The sequence below is a fragment of the Pinus tabuliformis genome, chromosome 5_2 (assembly GCF_031772625.1).
Source record: "Pinus tabuliformis cultivar Carrire ecotype Pingquan chromosome 5_2, CPIR1, whole genome shotgun sequence".
In the NCBI taxonomy this organism is placed as follows: domain Eukaryota; kingdom Viridiplantae; phylum Streptophyta; class Pinopsida; order Pinales; family Pinaceae; genus Pinus; species Pinus tabuliformis.
In genome coordinates, this window is record NC_142306.1 from 552954692 (window position 1) to 552970243 (window position 15552).

The 15552-nt window shown below is 37.6% G+C and overlaps 1 protein-coding gene across 1 annotated transcript in view; it reads left to right on the plus strand.

The window, feature by feature from the left end:
- Positions 1-849: 849 nt before the first annotated feature.
- LOC149160146 (acyl-coenzyme A oxidase 3, peroxisomal-like) overlaps positions 850-15552 on the plus strand; it is an 80417-nt gene continuing 65714 nt past the window's right edge. The window contains exon 1 of the mRNA XM_089436638.1: positions 850-1220. Within this exon, the coding sequence (XP_089292764.1) occupies positions 1082-1220 (139 nt within the window). The 5' untranslated portion in view covers positions 850-1081. The remainder of the gene's footprint in view (positions 1221-15552) is intronic.

A 15552-nucleotide genomic window follows, 5' to 3' on the forward strand; every position in this document is an offset into this window, starting at 1 on the left:
GAAGATGTAGTCCTACCAAACTTAAAAAAAGAGATTTCCTATAATTAAAATATTAATTAAAATGGATTAGATATATATTTCTCGAAATAAATTTATGATATATATAAAACAATTAATTGAAATCTATCTTAATTTTTTATCTATAAAATGAAAAATTAGATCAATAAAAAGTCAAATTTCTTGAAATAACAAACATTTTTTCCTATTTTAAATATCGAAAAAATTTAATCCTTTAACACTTCATAAATGTGAATTAAAATAAATCTAAACTTGAAAAAATTTATACTAAAAAATTTAATCCTTTAGAATTTGTGAATTAAAATAAATCCAAACTATTTTTTATATCACTAAATTCAGAATTTCTTTTTCCCCATTTTTATTATTTTTAATATTATCTCCCAACTAACAATGACATCAAAAAAAAGGCCACAAAATTATTGATCAAAATGCTCACATCATCAGCCTTTACTCAAACCTATAGGGAGTCAGAATATCTCCTTTATATTCAAGTTTTAATCCTTTAGAATTTGTGAATTAAAATAAATCTAAACTATTTTTTATATCACTAAATTCAGAATTTCTTTTTCCCCATTTTTATTATTTTTAATATTATCTCCCAACTAACAATGACATCAAAAAGAAGGTCACAAAATTATTGATCAAAATGCTCACATCATCAGCCTTTACTCAAACCTATCCGGAGTCAGAATATCTCCTTTATATTCAAGTCCGCTCTCCAAAATAGAGAAAAAGTAACATAATCACACTGATAACAGTAACGCCTACGCGTCTTATCCACTGTAGCGGTCAAGGAAGTCGGCATCTTTGACTGTAGGATACGCACGGATATACACTAGCACGGGATACAGTCAAGTGTGGCGGTTTGGGTGCTGTTAATTCCACGCATGCAGTCAAACTCGCCTAATTCCGTGAAGAGTCGGGATGCACTCTAGCTGCGTTTTTCTCGAACCTATAAAGAAATCCTGTTCTTCCCTAGCTTATAAATTTACCAGTCTGGTTAAAATAATTTGTAGCTGAACGGAGGAATATATTGACCGTAGTGGTGGGTGTGTGAACAGAAATGGAGAATTCTGAGCAGCAGTTCGCACGCAGAGCGTTGGTAATTGCACGGCATCTAATCAACTCCGACACCTGCAATGAAATTTCGTCGCTGCAGACTTCGTCATGTCTGCAGTACTTACCCCCTGAAAGATTTTCTGGTAAGTCTTTCGTGATCTATTTATAAAAATTTATTGACCTATTCAAAAATTGCTTATACAGGCATAATTTACAAGTTTTTTGGTGGATTTAATTTCTCTGGGAAGATTTTGTAAATTTTGAGCTGTTCAGCAGAAACTTTGAATTGCAGAAGCATTGAATTCGGGGGAGGTGGGGGAGATTTTCAGTGATTATTTATCTGCATCTCCTTTTTTTTCCCCTTTTTTTGTTTTGTTTAAATTTTATTTTATTTGAATAACTAAATCTATATATGATGTTGGCCTAAATGTTTATAAGTTTGACCATATTATGTCATTCGTCAATGGTGATCCGCATTCTTAGCTGGGACTAGCTTCCGAGGGCTTCTGACGAGGACATTAAAATCAATTCCGAGTTTTTTTTCAGGGGAAATTCTAGGTAGATCAATCTGAACGTATCTACCCACGGGCCAAATTAGCAAGGTCTAATCCCAAGGATGTTGAGGAGATTTGACCCTGTGACCTCCCCATAGGGGATATCATGTTACATGAAAAGTTTGTGGATGGATCCGACCACTTCGAATGAAGTTTTTATTTTTGAGGGGGCGGGAGGGAGAGGGGGTTAAAGTAGAGTTTTAAGAAAATTTCCATTTTTCACTATAAATTTTTGGACTGAATTATTTTCTTGTTTCAATACGAAATTCGCTCACAACCCATCTTACCCGCTCACAACGCATCTTACCATCGTCAATCCAGGGCAAACTGAGATTGTAAATAGATGTTTAGAAGGATATTTTCGTTGCTTTGCATTTGATAAACATACCTAATAGGTCAAGTCGTTTCCCTTGGCAAAATGGTGGTACAACACATCCTTCCATACTTCATAAAAAATGTCCCCATTTATCGCACTATATGGATATCATCCTCAATCCATCACATCACCCTCGAAAGGGATTGCAAAGGTTCAAATAGTGGAGGACCACATAAGGCACGAGCAAAAGGTTTTCAAACTATTGAAGGACAACTTGGTTATAGCACAAGATAAGATGAAACAAGCATATCAACATTGTAGTGAAAGGGATTTTGAAGAGCGGGATTGGGTATTTTGAGGCTTCGATCATATAAAGAGATGTCCCTCAAATGACAAAAGAAGGACAATAAATTAGCACCCAATATTATGGCCCCTATGATGTGTTGCAGAGGATTGGAAGTATGACTTACAAATTGGAATTTCCTTAATCTTTACATGTACATCTAGTCTGTCTTGTTTTTTGCTTAAAGAAGGTAATCAATGACAAGATCCCAATCCAAACTATTTTACTAGAGACTAATGATGAAGGCAAAATCATACTAGAACTAGAAACAATCCTTGAAACAAGGATTAAGCAGTTGGGAAATCCAACAATTACCGAGCATCTCATCAAATGGAGGGGCCTACTAGTGGAATAAGCAACAAAAAGATAAGTTATTCATGCAAAAGCACCCACAATTAGTCAAGTGTTGAGGACAACACTTGTTCGAAGGGGAGGGGTATGTTAAGCACAAAAAACCTCTTAGTAAGCCCTAGATATTGAGTTATTACATTTCTATTGTTATGTTAGTAAGTTAGCCAAAACCTTTCATTGTACCCTTTCATTATAACTGTGCCCTTTTTCTCGTATATACGTACTAAGGAGACTTAGTCTTAGGATTATCTCATCTTGTCTTTTGTATGTATTCATTGTAAAAGGAGATTTCCCTCTTGAAATGGATTGTAGTCTTTGAGTTTCTATCATTTTTAATGTGCTTGGATCATTACGTAATCTCAACTGTACATTTCATTGAGAGATTAGGGTTTTGGTATATTCGGGTTTTAGCAAAAAGTTTAAAGACAAGTCAAGATAGAGAGTTCAAACATTTTTTGTTGGATAGGAATAGCGATTAGGAGAGATAGATCAAAGTGCATGAACTAGAAGGAAAAGTAGTGTATAGCAATACTATACAACAAGTTTGTACAATACCATTGTATGGCATATTTGTAGAAAACTACATAACCAACCATACAATAGTAAAATAGGGCCGCATAATTATTGCTTCTATTTTCTCAAATATCATGCAAGTTGTATCTCTCTTTAGTAGGCCATGCACCTTAGGTTAGGGGTGATTTTTTTTTTACACAGATGCGTAGGGTTTCTATTAAATCTACGCTTCGACGCAACAAACTACAATGGAAATATGATACATTTCGTTTTCATGCATAGGATCCTCTAAGGGAGGATTGACATGTGTTTCAAAAAGATCTAACTGAAACCAACTGCAATAAGAGGTCCCACATACAAAAACTTTACAAAACCAACCGAGCAAAATGACACATTTACAATAGGAGATCATTAGCAAAAGGGAGAGAGAGCTTCTTCTGGGGGCCTATTTAGATCAAGTTGCATATTGCATGTAGGTCGACTGAGTGTTATGCTTGTAGAGCTCAAATTTTCTTTTATCTCCATCTACAATTGCAATTCATTCAGTGGCCTCCGTAATGCATGAATTTCATCATCTTAACGAGTGATTTTATTTTTGAGTGACTTAATTTCATCCATAAGAAAGATGAATGTGTTCATCTGCTAGTGAACTTTCCAATTCAGGTCCATGTGTTCTAGATGTAGGGCTTCAATTTGATGTGAACATACTTTACATTCTCTATTGCCATTTGCTACTGTTAAATTTCCTTTTTGAGTTGACATTGGATAGATGCGGAGAAAAGGGAGCCAATTTTCAGAGAGGACCAGATACAGAGGGGTTTGGGGTCCAATGAAAAGGTTGCAACTGTTGAGAAATCTAGGGCATCAAGTATTAGGTGATTTCTCTTCATTCAGTAACTGCTTGTGAGTGTTTTTTACTTCTTTAGATTAGGATCTTCTTTTACTTAGATTACTAGTGTTCTTCTTCATCAAACAATTACCAATGCATGAACATAAATAGTCAAGAGATACAGAATGTAGGTTATGAGCCAGGGCCAAAACCTCTCATTCTTTGAGAGGAAAACCCACACAAATTCTTCTTATAGAGATTCCAATTGACGAATACCATGAACAAGACCCTTGACCTATTTGCCATTCCAAGACCAAGACATTAGTTTGCTTGATTTTCAACCTTCTGCTCTTTTCCTTTTCTTGATTCCTCTTTCACTCCGACCTTCTTAACACTGAGACTACATCACTGAGACATTCATTGTGCTAGCAATAAGATAACACCGAAGTACATTACTGTAATATCATCAAAAACCTCATCATTGCATTGAGATCTTCATTATTGTAATACTACCGAGATCTTATCACTTGTAGGAGCACCGAGACCTTATGAACTGTAAAGACACCCAAACTGTGATATCACTGAGAATGTGACTTGAGTGAAGTTAAGATTGTGATAGCACTAGATCCTTCTTTCTATGGTAGCACCGAGACCCTTTCATTGAAGTGACATCGAAACAGAAGTTGCACCAAAACTATGAGAGTACTGGACTATGGGAATACCAAATCTATGAAGTTGGCATAACACCGAATTGTAGTCTTCTCAGATCACTGAACTGTAGCCTTCTCAGATTACCGAACTGTAGTCTCCTCACCGAACTGTGTCTTTGTAATCTCCTATCTGAATTACAGAGGTATCTCAACTTGTATTTGTACTTGGTCACCCAAATTTTAGAGAGATCCAAATTTTCTCTGTGGAATAGGTCGAGCTGCCTATTTGTAGTAGTTTGTCCATGAATATTAGCCGACATGATCTTATAAAGGGTTGTCTCTCCAAATTGGGTGAGCCGACATGAGTTCTTCACTTTGTCTTGAGGCTGACTTGAAGAGGAGTAACTAGTGCTTGTCTTGGAGGGCTATTTGACAATCCTATAGACTTATATACATTTGTAACATGCCCAAGAATGGTTCATCATACATGACATTGACTTTTGACAAATCCTAAAAGCCATCTAAAAATAAAATCTCTTGCTCATGAAGTCCATGAAGCAAGCATTACAATAATAATTTTATTTTTCTTCTTTACAAAAGTCACAATTACATGTCATTATGAAGACCGAACCTAGTTATACTTTTCAACACTACCTCCTAACTAGGGAGGTATTCATAATGGTACCTAGTCATTCTCAATCTGAAGAATTTCTCATAAGAAGAATCAGATTGGTAACCCATCTGTATAGCATCATATCAACCAACATTGTCACATAGCAAGGCCTTGACTAACAACTCCATCTGTCCACAAGATCTGAGCTCAATGCTGGTGAGACCAATGATTTATAGGTATTCTCATCATTGTCTCTCTCGGAACATACCCCACCCGAGTTCTCAAGGTGTGTTCCATCAAGACTATTCTTACCTTGGATTCCCAGTCCTCAAAGAATATCGGTCCTCTACGACTACTCTTATCTTGGATGCCCTATTTCATCCTCAAAGAGCATCAGATGCTAGATGATTAGCCAATTCTCCATTCTGTCTTCCCAAGTGAAGACCAAAATGATGTGTCTATCTCTCCCTCTCAATTAAGGAGGAAATATCGATTCCAATAAAGGAATGTACTCATTCCTACAGAAGGAATGTACCTAAGCTACCTCTTGGCTTAGGAATTTCCAAGTTTCTTTCAAGTAAGAAACTTGTTTCCAGGCTTCCTCTTAATTAGGGACCTACAATAGCTCCTCAGATGGAGATGAATTAGGGACCTACAACAGCTCCTCAGGTGGAGATGAATTAAGGACCTACAAAAGCTCCTCAGGTGGCTGAAGAGATACTGCCTTCGATATCATGAATTTTTTCGTTATGGAGTCTTCATCTTTTGGGACTTCTTCATAGGGCACAGATCATCCATCACTTTCATCCACGAGTCAGTCATGTCATCATTCCTTCTATTAGAAAGCGATCCATCAATCTACATCTAGCCTTGCTTGATGTCATGCTGCCTTCTTCATGCTGTCTTCTTCGGAAGGATCTTACATCCTTCTACATGGTCTTCTTGGGAGATATCCACAATTCTTCCCTTGGTGGTCCTGCAAAGTTCATCTAGATATTGTTCAAAATAAGAAATGAACACTTAAATCAAAATTAGCGTTGTGATGGTCTTTCATCATGACATCTTCCTATAGGCATCAACATCCTGCATACATGTTGACACATCTCCCAAAGATATATATATATATATATATTGTCAAGGGTCTCCATCTTTTCCAGACTTCCATCAGAGTCTTCATATCTTTCTGGGAGATATCATAGTCAAATCTTTCAGTTCTCGAATGTTGAATGCCTTCTTCCATGGTTGCATAGTCTACGATCTCTTCCTTTCTTTCTTCACACATGACATTCCTAGGAACTTCCAATCAGAGTTCTTCCAATTACTGTCAATCACCTCATATTCCATATGAGGACATATTATGTTGATTTCATCTAGTGTGACCCATGCCTTCCTGCATCCTTTTATATGAGATTTCTTTCCTTTGATCATGCTTCTCAAGATAGAGCAGTGATCCATGTTACCTGCAACCATACAACATGACTTTATAGTATTGAATACAAGCATACATACCTCATTTACCTTTAGGTCATCTAGGCTTCTTTCAGCAGCTTCCTGATTGAAAAGAGCTTCCACCCCTTGATTTGCGTCAGCTCTTATGTCATCATAACATCATCCTGTGAATTCCACAAGTTGGAGTTCCTAATGAAACACTTGCTTCCTCTCTAGATCGGTGAACCTTCTGATGAGGATTCCATAAGAGAACCTTGAGGATCTTGCATATCCCTATCCAACAGATGTTTCCTTTTGACTGATGTATGATGAGACTTGCCTTGGATGACTTCTTCCTTTTTCCCATAAGTGTCACTTGAGCTTTTAATGAGGTCACCGAGAGCTATATCCTTCATATTTGACTATCATAAATTTTGTTCCCGACATCCTTCTTGTTTCCTATGGTGATGTCACGAGCTCTTCTAATGCTTTTCCTCTTCCTTGGACTTCCTTCTTTTCAACGTCCTCCACTTCTTCGATGAAATGGGCTTCTTTTCTATCTTTCTTGTTATTGCCCTTCCTGAGCTTAGGACAAGCTTTCCTGTAATGCTTATAGCATTGAATCTTAGCTATAATCTTCCTTCCTTTCGACAAATGTTTGACCACTTTTTGCCCTCAACTTGTCATCATCTATCTTGCAAAAAAACCATAAGTAGTTGAATGGAATAAATTTCTTATCCTTATAGGCATTTGTTACCTTGTTCATCAGTTAGTGCATTTAGAACAAAGGAGATCATTTCCTTATTTGAAATCATCTCTTCCAGATCTTGCTGTTGAGATCTTATGAAGATAGCCCTTTATCCTTTGATACCTTCAATTTGTGTAGATCAGATCTAAGTGATATGACCTTCTTTATTGTATCTTCAGAGAATAGTTCTACCAGCCTATCATATATCTCTTTTGATGTCTCCAATCCTGCTATATGGGGAACGAGGGAATCTTTGACGAATTCCATAAGAATCTCTTGAGCCCTTAGATCCTTTTCCATGTATTCAGATAGTACTTGACCTTCAGATGGTTTGGAGACTTTTCCATTGATATGATCAATGACTTCATTTTCTTCGAGGACTATTTCTATCCTTCTTTTCCATGCAAGGAAGTTTGATGACCCAACCAACTTATAGATCTCCTTGCAAAACGAAGTCATTTTACTAGATTAGATTATAGAAGAAAAAGGTACTTACTTGTCAAGTGAAGATAAAATCTTCAACTTGATCCCTTTGTTGATGATGATCGATGAAGATGTCTTGATGCTCCTCGGATGATCTTCTTTAAGGATAAGGAGGTCCTTGCTTCAATGAGGGGGAGATTGCCTTGGAACCTTTTGAAGATAATGATTAGGCCCTTGATCTTGCTTCTCTTGATTAAATAGTCTACAAACTCTTTGAGGTTTCCTTGGGTGATTATAGAGTGCGGATCTCAGAATTACTTCTAGGGTTTTGACTTCCTCCAAGATGATGTGATCTTTGACCAAGAAATGCTTCTCTTGGATGAATAGACTTCTAGTTCCCTTGATTTGTAAATCTATTTGCTTTGAGTAGAAATAAGGCTTTGGCGTTGATTATTTGATTGATGATCCCAATTCTTTTCAAGTAGACTTTCTTCTTTGATCTAGGGTTTGATTCTTCAATGTAGATCTTGAACTTTCGCTTTGATATCCTTTGACTTGCTTTGATGCCTTTCTTGAAACTTGATCCTTGAGTTTCTCTTTGATTAGATGCCCTTTTCTTGACTTTGTCACCTTAGCTCCGAAACCATGTTGAAAAATCTAGGGCATCAAGAATTAGGTGATTTCTCTTTAATTAGTAACTACTTGTGAGTGCTTTTTACTTCTTTAGATTAGGATCTTCTTTTACTTAGATTATTAGTGTTCTTCTTCATCAATCACTACCAATGCATGAACATAAATAGACAAGAGACACAGAATGTAGGCTATGAGTTAGGGCCAAAACCTCTCACTCTTTGAGAGGAAAACCCACACAAATTATTCTTATAGAGATTCCAATTGACGAATACCAAGACCAAGACCCTTGACCTATTTTCCACTCCAAGACCAAGACAGTAGTTCGCGTCACTGTCAACCTTCTGCTATTTTCCTCTTCTTGATTCCTCTTCCACTTCGACCTTCTTAACACTGAGACTACATCACTGAGACATTCATTGTGATAACAATGAGATAACACCGAAATACATCACTGTAATATCATCAAAAACCTCATCACTGCACTGAGATCTTCATTACTGTAATACTACCGAGATCTTATCACTTGTAGGAGCACCGAGACCTCATGAACTGTAATGATACCCAAACTGTGATATCACCGAGACTGTGACTTGAGCGAGTTAAGATTGTGATAGCACTGGATCCTTCTTTTTGTGGTAGCACCGAGACCCGTCCATTGAAGTGACATCAAAACATAAATTGTACTGAAACTGTGAGAGTACTAGATTGTGGGAATATCGAATTTGTGAAGTTGGCATGGCATCGAACTGTAGTCTTCTCAGATCACCGAACTGTAGTCTTCCCAGATTACTGAACTGTAGTGTCCTCACCTAACTGTGTCACTGCAATCTCCTATCCGAATTACAGAGGCATCTGAACTTGTCTTTGTACTTGGTAACCCGAATTTCAGAGATATCCGAACTTTTCTCTGTGGAATAGGCCAAGTTGCCTATTTATAGAAGTTTGCCCATGAATATTAGTCGACATGATCTTATGAAGGGTTGTCTCCAAATTGGGTGAGCCAACTTGAAGAGGAGTAACTAGTGCTTGTCTTGGAGGGCTATTTGTCAATCCTATAGACTTATATACATTTGTAGCATGCCCAAGAAGGGTTCTTCGTACATGACATTGACTTTTGACGAACCCTAAAGGCTCACAATGGGAGCCATCTAAAAATAAAATCTCTTGCTCATGAAGCCCATGAAGCAAGCATTACAATAATAATTTTATTCTTCTTTACAAAAATCACAATTACATGTCATTATGAAGACTGAACCTATTTATACTTTTCAACAACAAGGAGTAACTATAAGGCTAGCGACAGGCTAGAGGCATGCAATAACACCAACAGAGTTTAAGAGAGGCAACTTCAAATCACATGGAGGAGTAGGAGGGGAGCCAAAGCTCATCAGGCTTAGACCACACAGGCAATAGAGGAGAGGATACAAAGGGGTTTCCAGTTAAAGGGATAGAGCTTCAAAAATCTATAGGAGGCAAAAATAATTGGGAATTCCTTCTTAATGACAAAGGAGTACTTGAGTGCATGAGGACCACGTTAAAGGAAGCTGAGATGCCTAAAGAAACACCCGTGAAAGCGTACCAAGAAGCCAATTGCACTGCCACAAACAAGATTGAAAAGAATTGTGGCTTCACGATCCAACAAGGAGACCCAAGATGCACCAGAAATAATGGGATTGCTCAACTCACGTCTGTCAGCATAATATAAGCTCTTCTCTCCACTGGTTGTGCATATAATAGAACATTTAACCAGGATAATTCCCAATATATGACAAATGACAAAGTCAACTTCTAAAACAATAGCCTATCTCAGAGGAGTAGTTGCCATGCACCATTGCGGATTGAACCGCCATGAAGGGCTATGACGAGATGACCAGACACGACCCATGGATTTAATTCTAGAGCCTGAGATCCCACACGCAACACGGATTCTGTCGCCACTAATTTCTATAATAACCCACATCCTTAGAACCATCAATGCTATAAGTGTGAGATCTGTTCGAGATTAGTAGTGCCATCCGGACGCAGCTCTTAGCACCTGCGAGGGTATAAGGAAGAATTCCCATGCATGACCTACATGCTCATGACAAGCCATGCCACCTCTTATAATATACCATCCACATAGACCTTGAGTTTTATAGTTGCTATCGATGCATGGGAGGTGGGATTTTGGATAAGGGCTTTGTTATTATTATTATTATTTTTTCATAAAAGTTAGCATAAGGGCTCGTATAAATTTTGTATAGGCCAAGGGAGAAGGGGATATGTTCATGGAATGATTCACCATCTAGACAAATCGTTTATGTCAGTCTAGCCCATTTTTAAAAGGCATGCAAGATTAGCTTGTTTATCGGCTCCATATTTTGATATCTTAGGATATGGAAAAAGGACTTAAGGTGGAAATGATCCAAAGCACCCATGATTCTTTGAAGGAGTTTAAGATGATTTTCCTTAAGAAATGATCCTCTATATAAATATTGTATGGTGAGGAGAGAGTCCCCTTTAATTACAATCTTGGTGATTTCCATATCTTTGGCCAAGTTTAGCCCAAGCAAGAGGCCATATATTTCAACTTGGTTGTTGGTCCACTTTCCTAGCCCCCAGGAGTACTTAATTACTTGTTTTCCATCAAGATTAAGGATAACCCTTACCCTCCTGCTACCCCTAGGTTAGGGATGAATTTATTGGCCATACTACTGCTAGTTTTAACCACTGTAGAGGTTGCCTTGTAAGCTTTGGTTAGTTGAATTATAAGCTAATTTGAAGGAAAACTATCTGTGTGTGTGTAATTGGTCTACTTTTCTACTATTTATTGTTACTAGCTATTGTGTTGTAGTTCAATATTCATAAATTAATTTGAGATATTTTATTAATAGAGTGTTTGTACAATAGTTACCTAGGGTTGGGAAGTTTTACATGGTATTAGGGCTACTCTCTAATTAAAGGGTTTTATGTCGTTCTTAGTAGATTTGAAGATAGGAAGAGGGCTAAGTAACATGACACATTCACCCCTTACCTTGTCTCATGTATTTCACGTGTCGTACATGACATGTGGGTGACACGTGTTCAACATGAGTTTGACTTGGGTCCTATTTGTAGGACACAAGTTTGACTAGCGTTGGACACGAGCCCTATAGGTGTCCCAAAAGTTGGACATTTGTCCAGTGAAAAAAACATCTTAAAATCGATTTATTGCCTCATTCTCACTCAATTCAGTCATAGGTTTGGAGCGATCAAATGTTTTGGACTATAGCTAAGGGCAATTAATCAATGTTAGAAGGGATTCCAATTATTGGGAAGTGGATTTGTCTAGGCCCTACTAATACTGTGCAATTAATGGTAATTTTAAAGTAAAAGTGACATTCTCATTTATCTTTCATTTTCATCCTTTTACTTCTTTTTACTTAAATTTTTAACATTACCATTAATTGACTCAGGATGTTTGAGAGTAGTTTTGACCTTGTCGAATTCCATATGGAGAAAGTAGAATTTTAGATCCCACTCAAAATCCAACAGGCTTTATAGTTTTCAGGATTTCAGGATGGGGGGATTGCAACGTTTCTATTGGAGTTTGTCATTTATAAGGGCATGGAACTAGCATTTAATTAAGAGGACCAAGCCCTATATGTACCTTGATGTTGGTGGCATTGATTGTTGAACTCCTCTGTCATGACCCTAGTCAAAATGTACCCATCACTCAAACAAAATCTCAATTTGACATTTTAAACTTTTTCTATCTTATTTTAATTCTTAGAGGGTGATATTTATGATGAGGATCCCAATATAGACAATGATTTTGATGATATGTAGTACTAGTTATTTGTAGTAGCATGATTTTTCTTGTACTTTGTAGGATCTTTAGGGCCTCTTTGTTGATGTTTTTTTGGTTCAGATATGGATTGCACTCAATGCTATTTTGGTTACATGCATTAGTTGTATGATTGAATTAGTATCATCATCATGTCAATGATTTATATATTTCTTATTTTATGTGTAATTCACTAATTTGTTATATTTTTTAATATATAAGATGTAATGTGTCCTCTGTGTCATGTTTTGGGGGGTCACCATGTCATGTGTTGGATACTTATATCTTCGTGTCCTTCGTCTCCATGTTCTCATGTCATGTGACTTAGGAAGAGGGTTGTACAATAGAGTCATATTACAAGTTGTATGACAAATTTACAACCTTTCCTTGATTTCTGTGCATAGATGATTTTTTGAGAGATAACATCAACTAACCTTAGAGGAGAGGTTGGATAGTGTGTCAAATTTCTTATCTTGGAAAGTCAAGGTAATGTTGTTATTGGAAGAGTGATCTTTGGGATATGGTTAAGGATGTGGTGGCCATACATATAGATCCATTGATGTTGGTAGCTCAAAAGAAAAAAGAAGTGAAGGGCAAGTAGATGGTCATGGATGCTATAAAGGATCATTTGATTCCTCATATATTCGAGAAGAAGATTGCAAAGGAGATGTTCAATGTTTTGGTTGGCCTCTACTAGAATAAAAACGTAAATAGGAAGATTTTGTGGAGTAAACTCAAATCTATAGAAATGTCCAAATCATACTCACACACCAATTACTTGATGAAGGTCATGTAAATGCATATTTAACTTGTAGTAGTTGGGGAGAAGATTGCAAATGAAAAGCTAGTGAACATGGCACTAAATGGATTCTCATCTTCATGGAAGCCATATGTCAAAGGCATTTCTGCTCGTGAGAATCCCCTTGCTTTTGAAAGAACTATCTAGGAGGAGACTTAGATGGAGTCAAAGGCCAACAAGAATGGCATTGATGATAACTAATCCGGATTGGATCATTATATTGTTCGTCATCCATCTCGATGCATTAAGAGTGGAAAAAATGGAGGAAACAACTCACGGGAACATTTTTATCGGCGAGACCCAGTTTGGCGAAACGGGGTCTAAAATCTTTTGAGAGCGTTTTGAGGCATCAAACAACATTTTTTGGGGGTAAAACTTTGCCACTCTAGTGCTGCACCTTTTCATGTTGTTCTACACACAAAGATCTTTCCAATGACGCAAGAAACATGTCAATTGGAGTCCATATGCAAAATTTATGCCGCTCAGAAGTTGGACTTCTTGTTTTCACCATCATGGTTCGAGAGGATGTCGTGTCAGTCCCCATTAATCATGGAAAAGGGACTAGCCACGTGTTTTTGATGTAAAAGACTTTTAGAAGAGTCTATATTGTAATTCTAGTTATGAGTTGATGCAGTCAAACTTAACTACTAGTAGGATTTCGGGATGTGTTATAACTGGGCCACTAGGAGGAAGAGGCATTCCATTCTTTCGAGAGTATTTTGTTCCATAGTTGAGCAAAGATAGCCAGGAGAGATAGGAGGTAGAGCACACAGAGAGGATTTGTGCACTGTAGCAGCTCATAGGCCATAAGCATTACTTCTTTGTACCTGCAGGGTTATTTTCTAGACAGAGAAAGAGAGTGAAGCGACCTCACCTTCCAGCTGGGTTTTCTCTCGAAAGGGTTCCCAAGGTATATCTTATGTTCTATGTGTGTGTGTGAGCTTATTTTGTCATTCCTACTTTTCTGCATAATTTCCATTTGCATGCATGCACTAATTATAGTTAAATTTACAGATCTAGAGTTTCAATAAAACTATAATAGTGTAGGAATTCAAATTTTTAATATATTATTATCAGATCTGTTTGATGAACTGTCCAATGGAATATCCACGACAGTTTACGGATTATTTGGTATCAAAGCTGGTTTTCTTGGGTATTTTATGGAGATTATAGGGATCTAGATTGGCGGGGCCGAAATTTGTAAAACCCTAATCATGGCTGACGAATTTGTGAACAAACCTCGTGATCTTGCAAAGATTTGGTTTACGGGGTTGGAACAACAAGTCGCAAATATCAACCATAATGTAAACCTCCTCATGGCGGCCTTGAATAACAAGGTGGGGATATTTGGAGAAGATGGGGGTTCGAATGTAGAGGACAAATCAGAACGGGGATTAGAAGATTGGGGAGAAACAGAGAACCGATCGAAGAAAGAACTCGAAAAATATCAACCTAGTTCAAGTGCCATGAATCAATCCCTGTTTAAAATGGAAGCAAAAGTCGATATCAAGCCATACCATGACGAGATCGATGCTCTAAAGCTGAACCACTGGTTGCAGCAACTGGAAGTTTATTTCAGCGTCCATCAGATTGAGGAAGGGCAAAAAATCTCATTCGCGCGGTTGAAATTAGAGGGACATGCATTGACTTGGTGGGAAAGCCACACAGAATTCCTAAAGTTGGAGGGAGAACCTCCAGTGACTAACTGGGAAGATTTCAAAACCCTCGTTAAGTCATAGTTTTATCCCATTGGGTACATGGAGGATCAGTGGATTGGTGGCATTACTTCAAGCAAAATTCGGGCCAAAGTGTGTAGGAGTACACCACGGAATTCAAGAAGATGGCTATAATGTTGGGTATTTCTCCAAAGAACCTAGATATACTCCTCAAGTATTTGGGAGGTATGCACTGTCATCTGCGTGAGCAAATGATGTTGCTCTAGCCCAAATTGATGGATGAGGCTTGTGTACAGGCACAACACCTAGAGAACATAGGCCTGAAGAGAGTGCAATCAAGTGGATCGAAGCAGAAGGAGCAACAAAACGCTTCTAAGGAGGGGAAGAAGAAGCAAAAAGGGGGGAAAGATAAAAAGACGGCAACCACTGCACACTAGTGTAAAGATACTAGCAACCACTACAACTACTGCAACATTGATGGCCATAGAGAGGAGAAGTGTTGGAAGTTGCATCCAAAGCTAAACCCGAAGAACAAGAAGAAAGATAACAAGAAGAAGAATCTCATGGCCGCGGATTCGAGTAACCAAGTTAAAAGCAACTTAGACGTGGATGAGAAGATTGTATGTACATTAGTACAAAAGGAGGTGAATCTTAGTAGCCTTCAACAATAGGAAGAAAAAGAAATGACTAAACAATTCCATATAAAAAGACAAGTCAAGAAGACAAAGATTGATGCTCTATTTGACTTAGAATCGTAGGCGAATCTCATTACAACAGAGCTGGTCAAGAAGTTC